General features: G+C 41.1%; 1 protein-coding gene across 3 annotated transcripts in view; it reads right to left on the reverse strand.

The window, feature by feature from the left end:
* The window catches only part of nlgn2a (neuroligin 2a), a 195,891-nt gene that overhangs the window by 108,996 nt on the left and 64,391 nt on the right, over positions 1-22,504 (reverse strand). For 2 of the 3 annotated variants that reach the window (XM_017710304.2, XM_017710303.2), the window contains exon 2: positions 9,861-10,674. In XM_017710304.2, the coding sequence (XP_017565793.1) occupies positions 9,861-10,332 (472 nt within the window). In that variant the 5' untranslated portion in view covers positions 10,333-10,674. Of the gene's footprint in view, positions 1-9,860; positions 10,675-22,504 lie in introns of those variants that run through there. The other variant, XM_037547666.1, reaches the window with a different exon arrangement.

Genomic DNA, 22,504 nt, shown 5'->3' on the forward strand with positions numbered 1-22,504 from the left:
ACAGCGTGGCTTCGTAGTAAAAGAGTGTGGGTACTAGACTGGCCTGCCTGCAGTCCAGACCTGTCTCCCATTGAAAATGTGTGGCACATTATGAAGCGCAAAATATGACAACGGAGACAACTGAAGTTGTACATCAAGAAAGAAGGGGAAAGAATTCCACCTACAAAGCTTCAACAATTAGTGTCCTCAGTTCCCAAACACTTATTGAGTGTTGTTAAAAGGAAAGGTGATGTAACACAGTGGTAAACACGCCCCTGTCCCAACTTCTTTGGAACGTGTTGCAGGCATCAAAGTCAAAATGAGTGAATATTTGCAAAAAACAATAAAGTTTATCTGTTAGAACATTAAATATCTTGTCTTTGTAGTGTATTCAAGTGAATATAGGTTGAAAAGGATTTGCAAATTTTCATCGTATTCTGTTTTTATTTATGTTTTACACAACGTCCCAACTTCATTGGAATTGGGGTTGTAAGAGTCCAATAAAGAGAGAGAGTAAAAGATAGAAAGGACAAGAGAGATCAAGAAAGAGCAAGGAACATCGATAGAGAAGGAGAGGGAGAGAAGGAGGGAGAGAGAGAGCAATAGAGAGAAAGACAAAGAGAGATAGAGAGAGATTAAAAATCCTAAAAAGCAAAAAAGCGAAAGAGGAAAAGAGATAGAGACAGCAACACAGGGAGAGAAGGAGGGGAAAAGAGAGAGAGAGGGCGAGTGAGAGAGAGAGAGAAAATAGAAAGAGCAATAAAGAGAAAAGGAAGAGATATAGGAAGAGAATAAAATAATTAATAGAAAGAGGGAGAGAGAAAGAATGAATGACAAAGACAGCAATAAAGAGAAAGAGGGAAAGAGATAAAAAAGCAATAAAGAAAGAGAGAGAGAGACATAGATGAGAGAGACCATTACAGACAGAAAGTGTGGGAGAGAGAGAGAGAGAGAGAGAGAATAAAAGAATGACGATGGCAAGAATATAGAGAAAGGGAGAGAAATCAACCGACAGCAATAAAGACAGATAGACGAACAGACAGATACAGATAGATAGATAGATAGATAGATAGATAGATAGATAGATAGATAGATAGATAGATAGATAGATAGATACCACGAGAGAGACTCTTTAAAGAATGCAACATCTGCGCAATGACGGCATCAGTCAGGAGTACGTACACACACTCAAACACCCGCACACACATACACTCACAAACTTTTTCTTCTACTCTTTCTCGCCTCCGAGGCTATAAATAGCAAGCAGAGCACAGCTCTTGCTAATTCCCTCATTGAGAGTCTAGCAGAGAGGCAAATGGATGAACACACGCATATACACACATACACACCCTTGAGTATGCACACACACATAGACATACACACACAGCTCTGATGCGATGCCTGACAGCTACAAGCTGAAAGAGCTGCAGGGTTGCCAAGGCGACCCTTCCCTCTGTATCCCCCACTTCTGTCTTCAATCTCAGCTTCATCTACCTTCAGAGAGAGAGCAGGAGAGACAGAGAAAAAGAGTGAGTGTATGTGAGAGAGAGAGAGAGAGAGGGAGAGAGAAATGTAAAAGCTTTTTCTTACTCTCTCTCTCTCTGTCTCTCCATTATCCACTATGTCTCCCTGTCCATCCCTTCATTGGCTATCATTATGTGCTTCTCTTTTTCTTTATCAGGCTCTCCAACTAGCATTAAAACTCCCAACCTATTAGAAAAGATGAGCTGAAGCTCAGGATGTAACTCAAAAAGTATCCTCTCTGGGCACACACACACACACACACACACACACACACACACACACACACACACACAATTAAGTTACCAATTTCTGCTCATTACTTTGCAATAAAAACTCTAACTCTAAGTGAGTAATTGACCTCATGTTTCAATGTTTCCACTCTGCAGCAAAGCTGAACTCCTCTGTCAACTGCTGTCCATTCAGTGGCCAAAAATGAAAGATACTGGAGATAGAAAAAGAATGGTGAAATGGCTAATAAGAACAGAAAATTAAAATAATTCAGCGGCCCGAATAGGACTGTGTCACGGGCCTGACTTGGCCTGGCGGGCCTTGTGTTTGACACATGGGTTCTAGAACATTCTTCAATACTTCATTGAAGTATTGAAGAATGTATACTACTAAGTATACTACCAAAATCTCCAGTACTAGATTCCTCTTAGAACATGCAATTCTCAACTGTTCTTAGAATATATCCTCATAAGTTGTGTTCTTCATGCTCTTGGTGAGTTTTTCCGGTCACTGTCATCCCCAACATGCTCATTAATGGTGTGGGCCTGGATTCTGCTGAAGCTGCTTTGTGACAAGGTAATTATAAAAGTGCTATACAAATGAATGTGGAATTTAAATATTCAATTCTCAATTCTCCAATACTCCATTGGTTCCCTATCATATTTCCCAATTCTCCTCTACTCCGTTCTTTCTTGACCATATTCGATTCCCTGTTCTACACTACTTCATTCTTTTTAGCACGTATCTAACGTTAAAACACTTCTGTTCTTGCATCTAACCCAGACCCTTCACTTTGGACTTGTGTTTGTTTGTGGTCTGGTGGCTCAAAGCTGCTTTGTTCTCTGCTCTCCACTGGTACTCAACTCTACCGTCAGAACAGGGACGTCTCAGACCGGCACCTTTGCCTTTAGCTCTGACGCTAATTAAAAAAGGTCCGTCTGCAAACACTCAGGTGCCGCTTCGAAGTACTCCTTCATTTCCCTGCCAGAGAAAATGCCATCCAATTCCCCTGCTTTCCATCCCTCCTTCTGACAAAAATACTCTTCATTGCCAGCCTCTGGGATCTGAAAAGATTGAATCGCAAATAAAGTTCCTGATCGTTCTTGCATCAAGGCCACACATAATATCATATTTGTGTGGTGGTGCATTTCGCCTGGTTAGTTATGCATTTATTTACTTATTATCCATTTGTCTATTTATCCATGCATTTGTTTATCTATGTATACCTCCGGGGCAAGCGCATAGAGTATAGATAAAGCAGCCACGGCTATCCGCAGCGATGCAGACATGTTTTGGACACTGCTTCATGCACACAAATAGAGAAAGTGCTTTTAGGACTTCCTAGCACATCCACTGTGCACAGGCTACAGTTTCCCCCAACCGTAACAATGTGATGTGCTGGGTGTGAGTGAGTTTTTTGTCAAACTTGCCATGTGTTTTCTCTACGACATAATTGCTGTATTGCAGTTAGCTAAGATTTATTATTGAGCTTATGCACTCAGTGATTAATGGACCAGTCTAGGAAGCAGTAGGGGGTAAGAAGCTGTTGATCTTTGGGCATGTTTTGTCATTTTACAGTGTTGTATTTATATGTCCATTTTTAAGGGTTGTTTAGAGGTTCTTTAGTGTGGAACCGTTGTGGAGCCTTTTTGGGCACTCCTAAAACCTTTTTAAGTCCAAAGTAAATCTATATCCTATTGGCTAGTACTTGATCTGCCATTTGGAAATAGGGAAGAGATTGCCCATAAGGGTCATCTATTAAGATCATCTTGTAGTAGAAATATAAGACTACATAAAGTATATGATAGAAATGGTAACTTTAGCATCTTATGTTCTTTATGTGAGGATGCTGAAAGACTTGGGTTTGAGGTGATGAAGTGATCACCCACCCTTAGTTACCTATTATTCGTATCGGCCATATACCCTGTACTTTCTGTATATTAGAACCATCTTAAAGTTGATGTTTTAAGGATTTAAAGTACTCGACGGAGATTGATGTTTTAGAAATTTTAAGTGCTCATGCTTTAGGCCCTTAGGCTATGATGGAGATGCTAGGGAGACATCTACACCTAAACGGGCCATGACAGTGTTAAGATCATTTACTTATATTAGCATCATCTTAGGATAAAGTACTTAAGGGTGCTTGAAAGAGTTGCTAGCTTTAGCATCTCATGTTCTTTATGTTAGCAAGGCTTAGGGTTGAGGTAGTGTAGATGCCAGCATTATCGTCAGCAGGGAGCTGGCAGAGCAGTCACACAGAAACCATCTCATCAGACCCTTCCCAAAACACTTGGGACTGACTGGCTGCCCCTGTCCCCACTCCTAGTTCCCCCAGGGTCCTAAAGCCTGCGTTTGCATCCCCAAGGAGCATGGTCAGAACTAGGATGACTGCAGGAAGAAAGACAGAAAACACCAGCAGATAGGGAGAGAGACCGGGAGGCATAGTGGAAAAAAGAAGAGGGGGTGTGTAAGAGAGAGACCACTCTCCGCACAAATAAGTGAGAAATGAAAAAAGGGCCAAAAACAGCACTGCATTGCTTAATAAAAGAAAAACATGTTCACATTTGTGTGTCCTAGTTTTGTGTGCCCTTACGGTTCTCCCAGACTTCAGAGGACTACAGTAGAATAGTTCACTCACTAGAAGAGCTCTTACTGCATCATTATGAGATGCTTTGCCCTGAGTATTGGTCAGGACAGGAGGGACAGTGAGTGAGGTGTGGTACAAAGGGCTTTATGTGCAGATGGGCTACTAGCACATCTGAACAGGGAATAAGACAGTTACCTGTTTCAAGGACAGAACAAAGCAAAAGACCAAGACAATGCCAATATATGCAATGCAAGAATGAACAACTCTCAGTCTTAGAGGGCAGCACAGCTTACTTACCACCAGCCCAAATCCATCTGATTCAACTTATCAGTTAATTATCAAACCTTTGTTAAAATCTGGATAAAGAGAAGGGCATACTGTACTGTACAGAAGGACAATTGCTTAAAACTATATTATTATTATATATTATTACAGCATGCTTTGGATTATAAAACATAATAAAAGATCAATTGCAAATAAACATTAAAACAAAAAGAAAATGACAAGATTATGGTTCTTTTGCTCAATACTCTTTGGCCATTGCATGGATTTGTTCAATTCCACCACCAGCACCCCTGATTCCACTTGATTTATCTCAATGAACTTACTTAATGAAGTATTGATTAGTCAAAGATCAATATTAATATCACAAATACTGGACTGTCTAAAGGAAGACTTTGGAAATGGACAAGCTAGTGCACTGACAAACATTAAATCCCAACTGTTTGTATTGTACACATTGTCTTGCTTTTTTTAAACAAAGCTGTCACTTCAGTTTTTTACTACACAATCATTGTTACTGTTATAAAGCATGTCATTCACTATCCAGTCCACACAGTTCACATATAGGAAAAAAAGCAGCTCACTCTGAATTCAGCAATGTGCCTGGTTGGTCATACATTATCTGGCCTAAAGCATGTGGTCACTTGACCATTACATTTATATGAACTTTTTGGGCTTTTGAGATTGAAGTAAGATTGAAGCATCACTCTAGAGTCCAGTGGCGGCATGCTTTACACCACTCCAGCAGATGCTTGGCACTGTACACAGTAATCTTAGGCTTGTGTACTGCTGCTTCACTGAGGAATACCATTTCACAAATCAAATCAAATCAAATTTATTTGTAGCGCTTTTTTGTTGTCACAAAGCAGCTTCACAGAATTCCAGTAAAGACAAAGTTTTAACATGAAATGTAAAACCCCCAGGTGAGCAAGCCAGGGGCAAGGAGAAACTCCCTCAGAGCTGAGGAAAAAACCTTGGGAGGAACCAAGGCTCACAAGGGGGGACCCATCCTCCAACACACAGGTCTTGTGCTGATGTTTCTTCCACAGGCTATTTGGAACTACAGTAAGTGATGCAACAGAGGATAGGCATTTTTCACATGCTACAAATGTCTTACTGTGAAAAACTATGTGGAAACAAAGTCAGGTTTAAATTGATCATGTAAAAATGAATTACAACAGTGCTGGTAAATAAAATATAAAGAGTGGAACTCTTATAAAATATAATATAACTTTTAATATGTATTTGGATTTACTGCAGTGTCAGTGTTTTCCCAGCAATAAGCTTTAAATGCGTTGTTCTCTGACGGCTTAAGACTTGCAGAGTACTGTGACTAGCCTATCTACCGCATGGTGCATGGCTACACGTGGCTGCTTGGATTTGACAGAAGGCTTTGAATGACAGATCATGGCTGGGCAGGAGCACACTGCAGCGCTGAGCGCTCCCAGAATTGACTGGAGGGAGATGTATGGGAGGGCATGCTGTCTGGAACGGGGCAGTGGTAGGGGGGTGAGCCGATCGCCCTCACGGACAGTGACTGATGAGAGGCCTCTGCTCAACTGCCCCCTGGGCCTTCACACGACAGAGCTGCAGCACCAGCCCAAAACCCTGCAGGGCTACACACTTCTGCTGCATGCACACACACAAAGGCTGCAAAAAAAAAACTAGCCTATCTTTTCACTCTCTTTTAACTCTTTCTTGATATCAGCCTTTATTTAATATTCACACTACAGAAGTCTGCTAAATAAACCCTTTAACCAACGACAATGTTTTACTAGGGGTTGACTGATTACCGGCCTGATCATTAATTGGAAACAATATTCAGAACTTTTCCAGTAATCAGCATATGAACTTGCTGATAAAAGCACATTTTGTTATTTGTGCACATATCTGATGCAAAACCGTTCAACAAAACACACTTCTGTAGTCTCGTGCCCCTCCCCACGATAAGTAAACCTAATGAAAAATAGTTTGAAGTTATGTGAAAGATGCAGATGTCACTGACTATTAAATGTCATTCACAGCTATTTAATTTAATTGTATCGTTTTATCTTCAAGATAAAAGTTTAAGCTACTATTTTGCTATATTGTCTATACACTTTTAAAAAAGATGGTCTTTAAGGGTTCATTAGTAAAGAAAATGGTTCTGCATAAAATCATAAACACTCAAAGAACAATTTGCATTCAATGGTTCTTTACATCGTAAAATAGTTCTTCAGATTGATGGAAAACATGAAATCCATGAATGTGTTATAGATGGTTTTGAAAGGGGTTCTTTATAACACTCAAAAGGGTTCTTCTACTCTTACAACATTGACATGGTACAAGCTTAAAAGAGATGGTTCTTCAAGGGTTCTTTAATAAAGAAAATACTCAAAAAACCCTTTGCATGATTGAAAGGTTCTAATGTTTATTTAATATAACAATCATATATACAATATGTTGTGTCACATCACATCAAATTTAAGATAAATGAATATCAGCCCCAAATATCGGTTACCAGTGTGCTTCATAAACCAATAATGGGTATCAGTATCGGTATCATCCCTATAAAAACGTAATGATCGTCCCCTTGTTTTTACTGTGTGCTGTGACCAACTGCAGACTGACTCTCCAGGTGACTTTCTCACCTGTGTTTTGATATCATAATAACATCAATTATATATTATGAATATGAATATGTTGTCCATATCATGCAGCTCTAAGACACATTAGAGAAACAGGTACTAGGCTGGAAATGTGTTGTAATGTCAGTCCTGGTAAAAAGGGATTGGGAGACGTTAAGCGCACTATTTGGTGTTGACAAAAAGGTCTATGATTATGAGTTTTAAATAAAATGTCTTATTATCTAATATGTGGGCCTGAGCATTGGCCACTGGGAAGGATTGGCTGGATTAAAAGGAATTTGGGGATTTGGGAAAATGGAAATTGGCAGATTTGAGCCTGCGAGAACTGGCAAATTTCATTGAGGTCACAGGACAGGAGAAAGAAACAGATGAGAGAAAGAGGAAAGAGAAGCAGGAGGAAGGGTGAGAGGGACAGGAGAGAGGGAGGAGTGAGAAAGACTGAGAGAGATATCTGAAGGTAGGGAGAGAAAGAGAGAGACGGAGGGAAGAGAGCAGGAGAGGGAGCGAGAGGAGTTGCGAGAGAGGAGCTGTGAATGCTCAAAAAAGCTACAAGCTGCTGGTGGTGTTGACAGGCAAGAGAATAAAACAGCCATATTCGCACCAGGGGTGTTCCTATGAAATCACACTCACACACACAAGCGCACAACACAGTTACACACACTCACCCACTCACTCACACACAAACAAGCATGCTCAGTCTGTCCTCAGCAGAGCCCCAGTGGAATTGCACTTGCATGTTGACGTGCTATGCTCTATTATTTCTCAATTAAATCCACTAGAGCTGTGTGGGTGTATGAGAGAGAGTGAGTTTTAGAAGTTGTAGTCTGTAAACTGTCAAGGTTCTTCTTTCTTATGCAGATGGTGCTGACTTTGAGTTAAAATAGGTTTGTTTGCAAAAGCTCTTTATGATAAAAAGAATTCAGCGAGACCTTCACCATCTCACAACAAAAATAGGCTTAAAAACAGAAGACCAGATGGAGAGAACTGGGGAGAAAAAGCTCAAAGATTACAAATTGCCACCAATATTGATCATTTGTTTCTCTGGAAGTATTAATTGCAAAAGAAAAACAAAATGTAGCCTTGAAAATGGATACTTTGGTCCACTGAGAGCTCCTGTCCACCTTACTCTCTTCGAAAACCCAAAACAAAATGGAAGTGGAAAAGAGAAAAAAGTCATGGATTTACCCCAGCCCACAAAAGTCATTCAGTCATTTGGGCTGTTAGTTCTCAGTTTATTTGTTTCATCTGTTTGACTCTGTGCCCAGTGACTTCAATAATGCACACAAAAAAGAAACCAAGAAGGTTGTTTGACTTGACACACTGAAAATATGTTGACAATTATTACAACTGCACTTTATATTAAAGTAATAAAGACTTATCTGACTGGCATAATTAAAAGAAGTTCATAGAACAATTCATTTTTTTCAGTGTGGTTCTATGCTTTCCTGCCTGCATCCACTAACTCTAACCTCACTCACAAAGCAGAAGAAGAATATGCTCCAACACCATGCACTGGGTCAGAAGTCTCCCAGCATTGCAAATCGGCAACAGGGAACAATCTCCATTGTATTAAGTGCTTTTGGTGGAAAGAGAAGAAAAATATCCCTTTAGCTCCGCCTCCTGAAAAACAAAAGCTCTGCCGAGCAATGTGGCATGATATCTATCATATTAGCAGGCCTAACATTTCCTTAACCCTTAGAAGTCTTAGAAGTGTTACCGCTCAATATGATATACATTCAATTTCATTAACTTCATTTTTAAAATTACAAGTCATTAAATAATTGCTTGCAAAATTTGTTATGAATTACATCTTCTGTTCAATATGATGCTAAAAAATCAAGAATAGTAAAAAGGTAAAGCATAGTTTTTTCCTTCCTCAAAACAGAAACAGTACAACAAATTTTCATTAACCTTGCATAATTCAAGATGCACAAAAGGAATCAGCTTGGAATTGGCAAAAGTTTTTTGCTTAAAACACAAAATCAGAAATCTGGCAATTTATTTGTTTAATTTTGGCCAATCTCTGTTGCAGTTTTTAAGGTCAATAATATGAGGTGGCTATGTGCTGTATTTGAATACTGCTGCTACACCTGTGCCAAAATGTTGTAGCTCAATTATGCACAAGTCGTTGTTATGAAATTGATTTGTACTTTCAATGTAGCACTTTCTTTGATTCATTTTATTTGAATAGGCAACTGAATTAAAAACGAGGAATTTAAAATGCCAGTTTGGCCTTAATAATGTTGTTTCTATTGCAGGGCTGACTGATAAGCAGTTCTGAAAATGTGCTAGTGTATTTCATGTCTTCATTTAACCCACACAGTGTGCGCTTCAGATTAAAGAAAAGGCTGAAAAAGTGGACATTAATTTGGTCAAAAATTCAGCCACTGGCCAATCTGGCACTAAAGAAATCAGAATCGGAATTCATAAATGGTGCATTGCTACAAATCATCATTAAAATATCTCCTACTCTATTCAGAAGCACACAGCATCAGCATGAGTGAGGGCTGGTGGATCTGCAACATCTATGAGTTAAGGCACAAACTGTGTTTGTCTACAGCACTGCACTGTGTTTTCCTGTGCTGAAGTGCTTTCATTATCCTGCACTACATTGTGCTGGATGCGGCACTCACCGTCCTCCGTGGGCACGTAGACATTGAGGTAGAGGCAGTCTTCACTCTGGTTCTGGATGTAGGTGGCCGCCACATCCAAGCTGTCTGTGAACCACACGGGCAACATAATCTCTGGCAGCACTCCGTGTAGGTTCTGGGGGCATACGGGGGCAAACTGTGTGGCATTTCGTACTTCCTGCCATGAGCCTGGAGCCTCTGGGGGCTGGAAGCGTCGGTCTCCGATGGGCGCGGTGGCGTATGGGACCCCCAGGTACTGCTCCACAGGGCCCAGGATTTCATTGTTGAGCTCTTTTTTGATGCCCCGTAGTTTGCCGTAGTTAGTAGTGACTGTGGGATACTTGGCGCTGGGGTCAAAGCGCTGGCATGTTGCCAGTGTCAACCATAGGGTCAGACACATTAAGCAGACCAAGCCTAGAGCGTCCGATCTGCGGGCAGGGCCCAAGTTACGCTTGCATGAGCGTAAGGGGAGCATGACTGTTCTGTTGTTCTTTTTAGATCTTGCACTCTTTTCGTTTATAGGTCTGTTCTCTTGAAAGGCCAAGATAAAGGTCAGAGGTGGAAGAGGAAGTGATTATCTGAACAGGAAGGTGCCAGGATGGAAGGTTGTGGAGGAAGGCAGAGAGGAGAGGGAGGAGAGGAACGGGGGGAAGATTGGAAGGGTCGGGGAGGAGGACTAGGACCTGGAGACTTCAGTCTCAATCTTGGTGAGTCACTGTGACAAGGAAGTGAAGATCAAGGGTGAAAAGTCTGTTACGTTCCATCTCCCTGAGCGGTCCTCATGGGGTCACAGAGGTCACACAGGCACTCAGCAATCCTGTTAGGAGCAAAGAGAATAAGAGCAAAGGTTAGAGTTCAGAGCATAAGTATAAGCATAAGTCAAATTTTTCTCCCTTTACCAAAAGTCACTAACCCTTAAAAGCGCAGCTTAGGTAGCTAATTATCCTTGACCTCATTCCATTTCATTTGTTTTTGCATATTTTGCATATAGTTATATAACAGACATATTCTACTAAAACGTGTGATGGTCCAGTTACATTAAAGGTCCTAACAGTAGCAAGGAGTGACAACAGATACCTTTAAATGTTTGGCCATTAATGTCCAGGCAATGAATAAAATGATTTGTGAAAAATGATTCATTTTCTAAGCTGATATCCATCCTTGTTGGTGCTGTTACAATATGTTGCCTTTGGCTAATGTTGTTTATGTATATTCAATGGATTGGATAAATTACAATACAGGACTACCACAGAAGCCACGCTGGTTCATGTTCCAGTATGTTGCTGAAACACGATGATTTCTTTATGCAAGTTAATCAGCTTTGCTACACATTTTTTTTTCCAAACCTTGGTACAATCCTTTGAAAAATTCTGCTGGGTACACCAGCTGCAAACAGCAGTGATATGGGATGATTAGTAGTGTGACACACAGCATATTTTACACAATTTGGACAGTTTACAGTACCCTTGCAGTTTGGAGATCCATTTGTGTTAGATATATGTGCTTGACTGCCAACAACCCATAGATGATTAGCGAGGCATCGGTGCATTTAAGGATTAATATTGCAGAAATCCACAAATCTCAGGGCAGAAAATTAATAATTATATAACACGCTAATCAACGCTGACCCATTTTCTTAAAGGTTAGACATTTCCATATAGCAGCTGAATATACAATCATGACCTTTGACGATGTACGCAAACTGACATTTTCTGGGTTGTGTAGGCTAACAAAACTCCCCATATTCCAGAATCTGTGGCTGCAGAAATCATTCAGAATTAAGGTGAAAAAGAACATTTTTTTGTGCTCAGCACCACAACAGCTTTGTATATGCTGTCATGGGAAATCAATATGTTATGTTAAGTTGTAGTTCATTGGTCCATTTAACAATAGAAATAAGTCTTTCTGTTGCCTAACAGTGTCTAGACTGAGAGCAGCATGGCACTGCTAAGCAAGTCTTCTGAAAAATCAATATGTTATGATGGTTAAGTTGTGATTTACTGATCCAATTTTCAATAGAAATTCCTCATGAAAACAGCATGGCACTGGTAAGCAGTGCTGTTTAGAGCAGTAAGGGTTAAGGGCCTTACTCAAGGCCATCATGGCCAACTGCTCACAGGCCAGTTGTAGAAAAATCAACCAGTCAAACCGTCAGTCGAGGAATTCAAACTTGCACCCCCAACAGTGGCTTGCTTGTTGTATCATTGCTTAAAATGGTTGTTCAAGGGCTCTAAAGGCATCTGTTTTATGCACAACCATGACAACTCAAAGATCTAGCTCAGAAAATGTTTCAAGGTTATGATGTCCACAAGGTTATAATTGGTAATTATATTCCAGCATTACTTCTTATAGTCATCTAGTCTAACATTCACAACGGAGAACCTGTATAGAGTTTTCTGATTATCTTTTAAAAATGGTTCTAAATAGACCACTTGTGCTGAGAGTGTGTACAAGTAGACTATCTGCCATCTACCATCCTTCAATTTCTGATGACAAAGATACAATCACAGTTCTCAGACTCAAAAGAACATTTGCTCAGTCATTTATGATTAACAAACCAAATGTAAGCATTGGAACATTTGTCTGTAAGGGAAATAATGTGAGGACATGAAGCCTAATTAAGAATATGAGCAAACATCACAGACTGAGTGCTCCTTTTGTTCTTTAAAATCCTCTAATTGTGGGGGAGATGATTGAAGCTTGCTTGTTTTGATATTAATTTCCTCTGGAGTTAGCTACAAGTGGTGAGAAAGCAGCTGCTGCCAGCTAGCAGTCCAGAACCAGAGTACTCCCACACACACACAAAGTACAGTAAGAACAGCAGGGTGCCGGAGAACACAAAGAGATTCAAGCCCAGTGAGTCTAAATAATGAACGAAATGACTGAATGAGGACAGCAAGTTCTGTAAAGATGCAAACAATATACACTGTTTATCATACCCATTACCATCATCATCATCATCATCATCGTCATCATTACTGTCATCATCACCATCACCATCATTATCTTTGCCACAGAAATAATCAGCAGTTTGCACACACTCCTCTCTCTAGTTTGTCCTGCTTTATTGCTTTATCACCTTCCCATAATAGTCTAATGTCTCTGTTAGCGCTGTTCTTGTGCTGCTGGTCTGGTCTACATTTTGTTATGCCAATAAAGCTGTGTGAAGGGTAAAGTGAGGTACAGGACTGAGAGAGGTTTGACATGCTCAGTAAATAGCCCGCAGGCCCACGCAGCCATTGCAAGTTTAAATTAAGGTAGCATAAAAAGAAAAATCCAATTCACTCCTGGATATAAAAACATCTCCGGGTAAAAAGACAACTTCTACTATTTCTCCTACTCTGAGTGGACAGGGACTGTAAACAAAACAGCATAGGACATGCAATTCCTCGTTTATTTATGTTTTTTGTGCAATCACGAACTCTGCTTTCCTTTATCAAGAGAGTGGTGTGTGTGTGTGTGTGTGTGTGTGTGTGTGTGTGTGTGTGTGTGTGTGTGTGTGTGTGTGTGTGTTTCATTGCCACTACTGACAGGATCTACTGGTTGGTCCCTAATTAAACCTTAGAGACCATGCATGCTTGTCAGTACACACACACACACACACACACACACACACACACACACACACACACACACACACACACACACACACACAAAAATACACACTTCATCACACTCTCATCAAACATTTATGCTACAAAGCTGATCGAAAGAAGGTGAAAGGAGAAAAGCACCAACAAAGAAGCAAAGAAGTGAAGCAAATGATAAATACAAAAGAGAAGGCTCAAGTCAGTGAGAAACATGCACTGTAATACATCTGAGAGGCACGTAAAAACAGCAGATACTGAAAAGGCTGAAAAGAGATGAGGAAAAGACCATGTTCACCGAGAGCAGGGAAAGAGGAGAACAGGCCAATCAGCGCCCAACACTGCACTACTACAGTGCTCCTCAAAACCTTGGAATTCTTCTTCTTCTTTCGGCTGCTCCCTTTAGAGGTCGCCACAGCGGATCATCTGCCTCCATCTTGCCCTATCCACTGCCTCCTCTACTTTTACACCAACCATCTCCATGTCCACCTTCACTACATCCATAAACCTTCTCTGAGGTCTACCTCTTCTCCTTCTACCCGGCAGCTCCATCTCCAACATTCTTTGACCAATATATCCACTATTCCTCGTCAACACATGTCCAAACCATCTCAACCTGGCCTCTCTGGCTTTATCTCCAAACTGCTCCACCTTCACTGTCCCTCTGATCTGCTCATTTCTGATCTTGTCCATCCTTGTCACTCCCAACGAAAATCTCAGCATCTTCATCTCCGCCACCTCCAGCTCAGCCTCCTGTCTTTTAGACAGAGCCACAGTCTCCAAACCATACATCATAGCAGGACACACTACAGTCTTGTAAACCTTCCCTTTCACTCTTGCTGCTATCCTTCACCTTGAAACCATTTCTCACTCCAACTGCACACCTCACCACTGTCTCACTATACTCATACATGTCCTGCACCACCCTAACATACTTTTCAGCTACACCTGACTTCCTCATACAGTACCACAGTTCCTCTCTTGGCACCCTATCATATGCCTTCTCTAGATCCACAAAGACACAAAGTAGCTCCTTCTGACCTTCTCTGTACTTCTCTACCAACACTCTCAACGCAAAAACTGCATCTGTGGTACTCTTTCTGGGCATGAAACCAAACTGCTGCTCACTGGTCTGAACCCTTTCGCCTTAGCCTTGCTTCAACAACTCTTTCCCATACCTTCATGGTGTGGCTCATCAACGTTATACCTCTGTAGTTACTGCAGCTCTGCACATCACCCTTGTTCTTAAAAATGGGGACCAGTACACTACTTCTCCACTCATCAGGATTCCTCTCACTCTCCAGGATTTTGTTAAACAACCTGGTTAAAAAGTCCACTGCCTTCTCTCCTAAACATCTCCATACCTCCACAGGTATGTCATCTGGACCAACTGCCTTTCCATTCTTCATCCTTTTTAAAGCTGCCCTCACTTCCACCTTACTAATTCTCTACACTTCCTGATCCACTATCTCTCCCCCCGTTGTTCTCCTCTCTCTCTTGTTTTCCTCATTCATTAGTTCTTCAAAGTACTCCTTCCATCTACTCAACACTCTCTGTTCACTCACTAGTACATTTCCCTCTCTATCCTTTATCAGCCTAACCTGCTGTACATCCTTTCCAGCTCTATCTCTGTTTAGCCAAACGATACAAGTCCTTTACTCCTTCTTTACTGTCCAGCCTCTCATACAGCTCATCATAGGCCTGAGCCTTTGCCTTTGCCACCATTCTTTTTCGCTATGCGACTAGCCTCACAGTACTCCTGCCTACTTCCTTCATCTCTCTGGTTATCCCATTTTTTCTTAGCTGCCTTCTTCTTCTGAGTACTCTACTGGACTTCCTCATTCCACCACCAACTGTCCTTGTCTTCTTTCCTCTGACTAGACGAAACACCCAACACATTTTTGCCAGTTTCTCTCACCACCTTAGCTGTAGTTTCCCAGTCCTCAGGTAGCTCTGAAGAAAATTTGGAATCACTGTTCAAAGGAATCAGTAACATAAAACCAATTTGGTTTCAGACAAACATATAAAATAAATTCAGTACGCTAACCCTATGGAACATTTACAACCCCAATTCCAATGAAGTTGGGACGTTGCGTAAAACATAAATAAAAACAGAATACGATGATTTGCAAATCCTTTTCAACCTATATTCAATTGAATACACTACAAAGACAAGATATTTAATGTTCAAACGGATAAACTTTATTTGAATGTGATGCCTGCAACACGTTCCAAAGAAGTTGGGACAGGGGCAACAAAAGACTGGGAAAGTTGAGGAATGCTCAAAAAAGACCTGTTTTGAACATTCCGTGAACAGGTGAACAGGTTAACTGGAAACAGGTGAGTGTCATGACTGGGTATAAAGGGAGCATCCCTGAAAGGCTCAGTCGTTCACAAGCAAGGATGGGGCGAGGTTCACCACTTTGTGAACACCTGCGTGAGCAAATAGTCCAACAGTTTAAGAACAACGTTTCTCAATGTGCAATTGCAAGGAACTTAGGGATTTCTTCATCTATAATATCCATCTATAACGTCCATAATATCATTAAAAGATTCAGAGAATCTGGAGAAATCTCTGCAAGTAAGCGGCAAGGCAGAAAACCAACATTGAATGCCCGTGACCTTCCATCCCTCAGGCGGCACTGCATTAAAAACTGGCATCATTCTGTAACAGATATCACCACATGGGCTCAGGAACACTTCAGAAAACCACTGTCAGTGAACACAGTTCGTTGCTCCATCTACAAGTGCAAGTTAAAACTCTGCCATGCAAAGCTAAAGCCATATATCAACAACACCCAGAAACGCCGCCGGCTTCTCTGGGCCCGAGCTCATCTGAGATGGACTGACGCAAAGTGGAAAAGTGTCCTATGGTCTGACGAGTCCACATTTCAAATTGTTTGTGGACGTTGTGTCCTCCGGGCCAAAGAGGAAAAGGACTCTCCGGATTGTTATCAGCACAAAGTTCAAAAGCCAGCATCTCTGATGGTGTGGGGGTGTGTTAGTGCCCATGACATGGGTAACTTGCACATCTGTGAAGGCACTATTAATGCTGAAAGGTACATTCAGGTTTTGGAGCAACATATGCTGCCATCCAAGCAACGTCTTTTTCAGGGACGTCCCTGCTTATTTCAGCAAGACAATGCCAAGCCACATTCTGCATGTGTTACAACAGCGTGGCTTCGTAGTAAAAGAGTGCGGGTACTTGACTGGCCTGCCTGCAGTCCAGACCTGTCTCCCATTGAAAATGTGTGGCGCATTATGAAGTGCAAAATACGACAACAGAGACCTCGGACTGTCGAGCAACTGAAGTTGTATATCAAGCAAGAATGGGAAAGAATTCCACCTACAAAGCTTCAACAATTAGTGTCCTCAGTTCCCAAACGCTTACTGAGTGTTGTTAAAAGGAAAGGTGATGTAACACAGTGGTAAACATGCCCCTGTCCCAACTTCTTTGGAACGTGTTGCAGGCATCAAATTCAAAATGAAAATCTGCAAAAAACAATAAAGTTTATCCATTTGAACATTAAATATCTTGTCTTTGTAGTGATTCACCTGAATATACATTGAAAAGGATTTGCAAATCATTGTATTCTGTTTTTATTTATGTTTTACACAATGCCCAAACTTCATTGGAATTGGGGTTGTACTTCAAAGTATTAGTAGGAAGCTAGTAAAAAAAATTGTATATTAAAAAATTAAGAAATTCTTGTCTCCAGAATGGGGAAGATTTTGACATGACAAAGAAAGTGTAACATCAGGAATGATGCTGGAGTAAAATCAACATTTCTTATGTTCAATATCCAGTCAAAACAGCCATTAAGTCATTCAGGTTTCACCTTAGGAAAAAAGCAGAAAACATGTAAAAGACAATTACACAAATCTAAATACATCAATTTGTTCACTATTTAGTTTGCTCACCCTTTGCTTTCATTACATCTTCCAGCTCAGCTTACTATATAGGTGCATTTTGTTGTTCTACAATTACAGACTTAAGTCCATCTGCATACTTTGTTCTCCCCCTTTTACCCTGTTCTTCAGTGGTCAGAACCCCCACAGGACCACAGAACAGGTTTTATTTGGGTGGTGGATCATTCTCAGCAAAGCAGTGACACTGACAATGTTGTGGCGTGTTAGTGTGTGTTGTGCAACAAGAGACTTGACATCCACAAGATGCACCAACAAGGAGTGTCTAATAGAGTGGACAGTGATTTTTTTTTTAACACTAGTAGCACTGCTGGGTCTGATCCACTCATACCAGTGCAATGCACACAGACATGCCACACTGCAGTGCTAAGAATGGTCAACCACCCAAATAATACCTGCTCTGTAGTGGTCCTGTTGGTGTCCTGACCATTGAAGAACAATGTGAAAAGGGGGTAACATATATATAATATAATATATGTAACACATATATTAATATAATTAGTGGCCTTGCTTACAAAAGGTTTGCATTGGTCTAACGAATTTGCCTCCTTTCTGATCCGAAAGCAGTGTGACACAGTTGTTAATCACACTACTGGACTGGTCTCAAAGCAGCTGACGCCTGTGCCCTCTGGGCAGCCGGGAGCGGCACTGAGTGGGCACGTGGTTGGCAGGGCTGGCGCTGCCGCAGGACACTCAGGTTATTTGTGTCTTAATTGCTTAATTGGCATCGTTACAAGGCCTAATTGGGCTGTTGTGGCCGTGCTGCGTAGCGAGGTGGCAGCGGAGGATGATGAATGGCTGAAATAAATACAGAGAGAAAGCAATAGTGTCCATAAATTTACACACACACACACACACACACACACACACACACACACACACACACACACACACACACACACACACACATTCACACAGAGACATGCTGCTTTGTTCTCTGTGGGGAGTGTGAATTGGAGAGCTGGCACCAGGCCGTCGTCACGATCAGGACAGCAGATAACTGCAAGAGTGTGTGTGTGCGGGCAGGTGGACCACGACGTGTGTGTGTAAGACTCCGGGCCTGAGCTCAACCTCTTGGTGTGGAGCCTTGGCACCTTGGGAGATGACAGAAGTCTGTGTGTTTGTGTGTGTGTGTGTGTGTGTGTGTGTGTGTGTGTGTGTGTGTGTGTGAAAAAGCAGCCAGACAGCTCACTGATAGCAAGACCACTGACGGGCAGGTCAAACTACATTCACATCTCTCTCTCTCTCTATCTGTCTGTCCCTCTCTCTCTCTCTCTCACACACACACATTCTCACTCTCCCACCTTCTCTGTCTCATTATCTTGTTCTCTGTTGTCCCTTTCTTTCAGTTGTCTCTCTCTACTGTTGTCTCTACTGCTCTCTAAGTCTTTATTTCACTCGTCTTCCTCTCTCCCATTCTCACAAATTTTCTCTCTATCTCTCTATAAGAGAAAGAACTCATTCTCTTACTATTATTATCTCTTTGTCTCACCCCTATGTTCTCTCTCTCTCTTTTTCTTTGTCTCTCTCGCTTTTACTCTCTCTCACTGTTTCTCTCTCTGCCTCTTTATCTCTCTGTCTCTCTTTCTCTCTAAGCTTTCTTCTTTCACTCATTGCCTTGCTCTCTTTTTCTCCTCTCCCATCTGTCTCTCTCACTCATTCTTTCCCTGTCTTTCCTAATGACTTTCTCTCTCTCTCTCTCTCTCTCTCTCTCTCTCTCTCTCTCTCTCTCTCCTGTTAGATTAGGACAAGGATCCATCAGGGCCCCACTGTGTCGAGAGCAATGTACGAGAGGGATGGATAGAGAGACAGCGGTCACTATGGGGAAAACAAAAAAAGAAAGAGACATTATTGTTGACAAACTCGTATCTTGAGTGCTCTCCTCGTCGGACCGCATGTCTGCAGAATCATCACTGTGGGAGACTGATAGCCAATCCCAGTACTGCTCATTTCAACCACACAAACAAAGAGAGACACAGAGAGAGGGGAGGAGAGAGAGAGAGAGAGAGAGAGAGAGAGAGAGAAAGAGAAGGAGACAGAGAGAAAGAGATAGAGAGAAGGAGACAGAGAGAGAGAGAGAGAGAGAGAGAGAGAGAGAAGTGGAAGTTAAAGAATGATGAGTTGCTCAGGTGTACTGACGGTGGATAGACAGAAGAAGCTTAGGGCTTTGGGACCGAAACCTGTTTCATGGTCTATTCCCTAAAACCCTCAACAAACACTTTCCAAACACTTCAGCATTCAACACAGCCAGCTAATGAGAACACTGAATACTGAATAGTGAATACAGCCTAGCCTGCCAGTATGCAACAATAACAGAGAGAGAGAGAGAGCGAGAGAGAGAGAGAGAGAGAGAGAGACAACAGAATGGGGAAGGACACAGCCAATGAGAGAGACCAGAAAATATGGATCCTAAAAAGAGCTCAGTACATGCACACGCAGACATACACACACACACACACACACACACACACACACACACATACACACACACACTAGGGGGGAGAAGAGGTCACAGACTACTGGACCACAAAATTAGGAACAATAAGACCAGAGGAGTTTAAAAGTAAATATTTACAGCGCTTTAATGTGACCAGACGTCTCTTCTACCATTCAGGGTCACACCAGCTCCACAGAGCATAGGACTAATTACACAGCACATTGACCTCTGCACTCACTCACTGTCTGCAGTGTGTGTGTTTGTATATGTATGCGTATATGTGTGATATGGTGCTATCACTGAACAATCTAGTTGTGTAGTGTTAAATTACCATATATTGCAATTGCAACAAATCTTCTAATACATTCAAACACACTGGTCAACCAATAATGTCAATCAAAAATAACAAATCAGACATGGTCAAGACAGGATGTGGTTGGTGGGGACCACCACTGCCCTCTACATAGGTGGGAGGGCACCTGGGCAAGTACACCAGCAATACCAATAAGACTACTTGAGTAAGATTCATAAGGTAACTTTCACCTTTAATTTTTGTTGATGATTAAAAGTCACTCTGTGTAAGAGCATCTGATAAATGTGTAAATATACAACTGTAACTAGTCAGGACAGCATGCAGTAAAACCACTGTAAATGATTAGACTGCTCATTTGCATATTGTAGAAATTTCAGCAATTTATACAACAGTTGCTAAGTAAAGCTGGCATCATCTCTGTCCAAAAAAAAAACAAAAAAACAAAAACAGCAAAAAAAAAAACCCACTCATCTCCAAAATATTAACAGGAGAAGCCAAAAACGTCCATCATGAAATTTTCACATGATGTTCAAATGATGTAAACAAATGAAAATGGATAATAATGATTTTTGTTTTTGGACAGCGATGACATAAAATAACACAAAATAGATACATTAGCCAACTTCTGTAAGATAATATTTGATCTGCAGCCTGATCAGATTCTGAAGAATAGTATGACAGTGGGCCTACAATAAATTCTGAACCTGCTGAACCTGTCCATAAACAAGCTTTTCAGTTGGCAGCTGTGACAGCAGAACAACTAAACAAACTGGAGTTAGAAAGAAATGAACAGAATACAATTTAGCAGGCAATTAAAGGCTTTGTAGGCTATGGAATACTTTACAGACTGGCTGGAACAAATCAATATTAAAGTTAATCTAGCTAGCTCCAAAAAAATCTGAGCTGACCTTGATATTGCAACGGTTCTATACCTCTGTCTGTAATGGAAAAGGCTATTAGTTTTTAATGGAAGGAACTGTCGATTTTAAAGCGCAATGATACAATGCTTTACTTTTTTCTTCATTTTACAGATCAGTTGCATAAAAGCAATATTTCAAGTGTTGCCTATGTATTTTCAATTTCCAATAACGCAGAAGAATCATAGCTTTTATGTTATTGTTGCTTTCTGTTGACTAACAAGCAACACATTGTGCAGCCATACATAACACTAGTGCTTCATTAATATAATTGTGTGTGAGCAGAAAGAAAGCAGGAGAGAGAGGGAGCATGTCACAGTCCTGTTTAAATTCAATAACATTTGCGTCTTTTCCGTTCTGTCACTCCTCCAGTGTAAGCAGCAGAGGCACCAGCAGAGCTGTCACTGTGTCTGCCTCTCGCTCCATTTAATATTCAACAGCAGGCGGGGTGCAGAGCCATGCATATTCAACACATCTGCTGACCACAGAACCACAAGAGTCACTGCCCCTCTCACCACACACTAAACAGGGAGGCAGTTGCAGGAGACAGAAATGAGAGAAGAAGAGAAGAGATGAGATGAAATGAGAGGAGAGAAGGAGAAAGAGGAAAGAAGACGAGTGGGGAGGAATGAGAAGAGAGGAGAAAATAGGAGAGGAGAGAAATGAAAAAAGGATAGATGGAGAGGAGAGGAGGAGAAAAGAGAAGAGAAAGTATAGAGATGCTAAAGTCAAAATGAAAAGAGTGAGAAAGGCACTCGACATTTCTGAGTGTAAATCCTAATGAAGCCTGAAGGTGTTAAGTATGATTTAAAGTTGAATGTAAACATGTATCAAAGTGTTATTTTTACATTTGGTCATGATATCCGTCACGATTGGTAATGATAACAGCTCGTCCTCCATGAAATATTTAAATAAATGTCTGCACAGGTCAGTTTAATTTGAGATGTTAGTACACTACATAATTTTTTCTGAAGTGTAACGTCAGTTTCTCTTTCTGTACAGGCATGTTAAGCTGCCAAAAGCATGACTAACCAACTGCATCACATTCAGACTCTCAGAAAAGCAACAATCAAGTACTTTAGCTTTACTTTCCACAAACTCAGAGGAGAGATGGAGAAAGGCATGGAGGGTATATGAGAAATAGAAGAGCTGAGCTGAGTCATACATAACTCATCTAAAATTTCAGCTCCTCAAGGAGAATTTCAGACACATCTCTATGATAAGGTCACAAGATAAATCATTTCTGTGTGTGTGTGTGTGTGTGTGTGTATGTGTGTGTGTGTTTGTGTGTGTATGTGTGTGTGTGTGTGTGTGTGTGTGTGTGTGTGTGTGTGTGTGAGCTTCAGCATTCTCTCTTAGCATGTTAACATTTTGCCTCTAGGCCCTACACTGTTGCACTCTCTTTTTCCTTCTGTCTCTCACAGCATTTTCATTCAAATGTTTTACAAATTTCAAAGCAAATTTCC

Source organism: Pygocentrus nattereri, chromosome 2, assembly GCF_015220715.1.
Source record: "Pygocentrus nattereri isolate fPygNat1 chromosome 2, fPygNat1.pri, whole genome shotgun sequence".
NCBI classification, from domain to species: domain Eukaryota; kingdom Metazoa; phylum Chordata; class Actinopteri; order Characiformes; family Serrasalmidae; genus Pygocentrus; species Pygocentrus nattereri.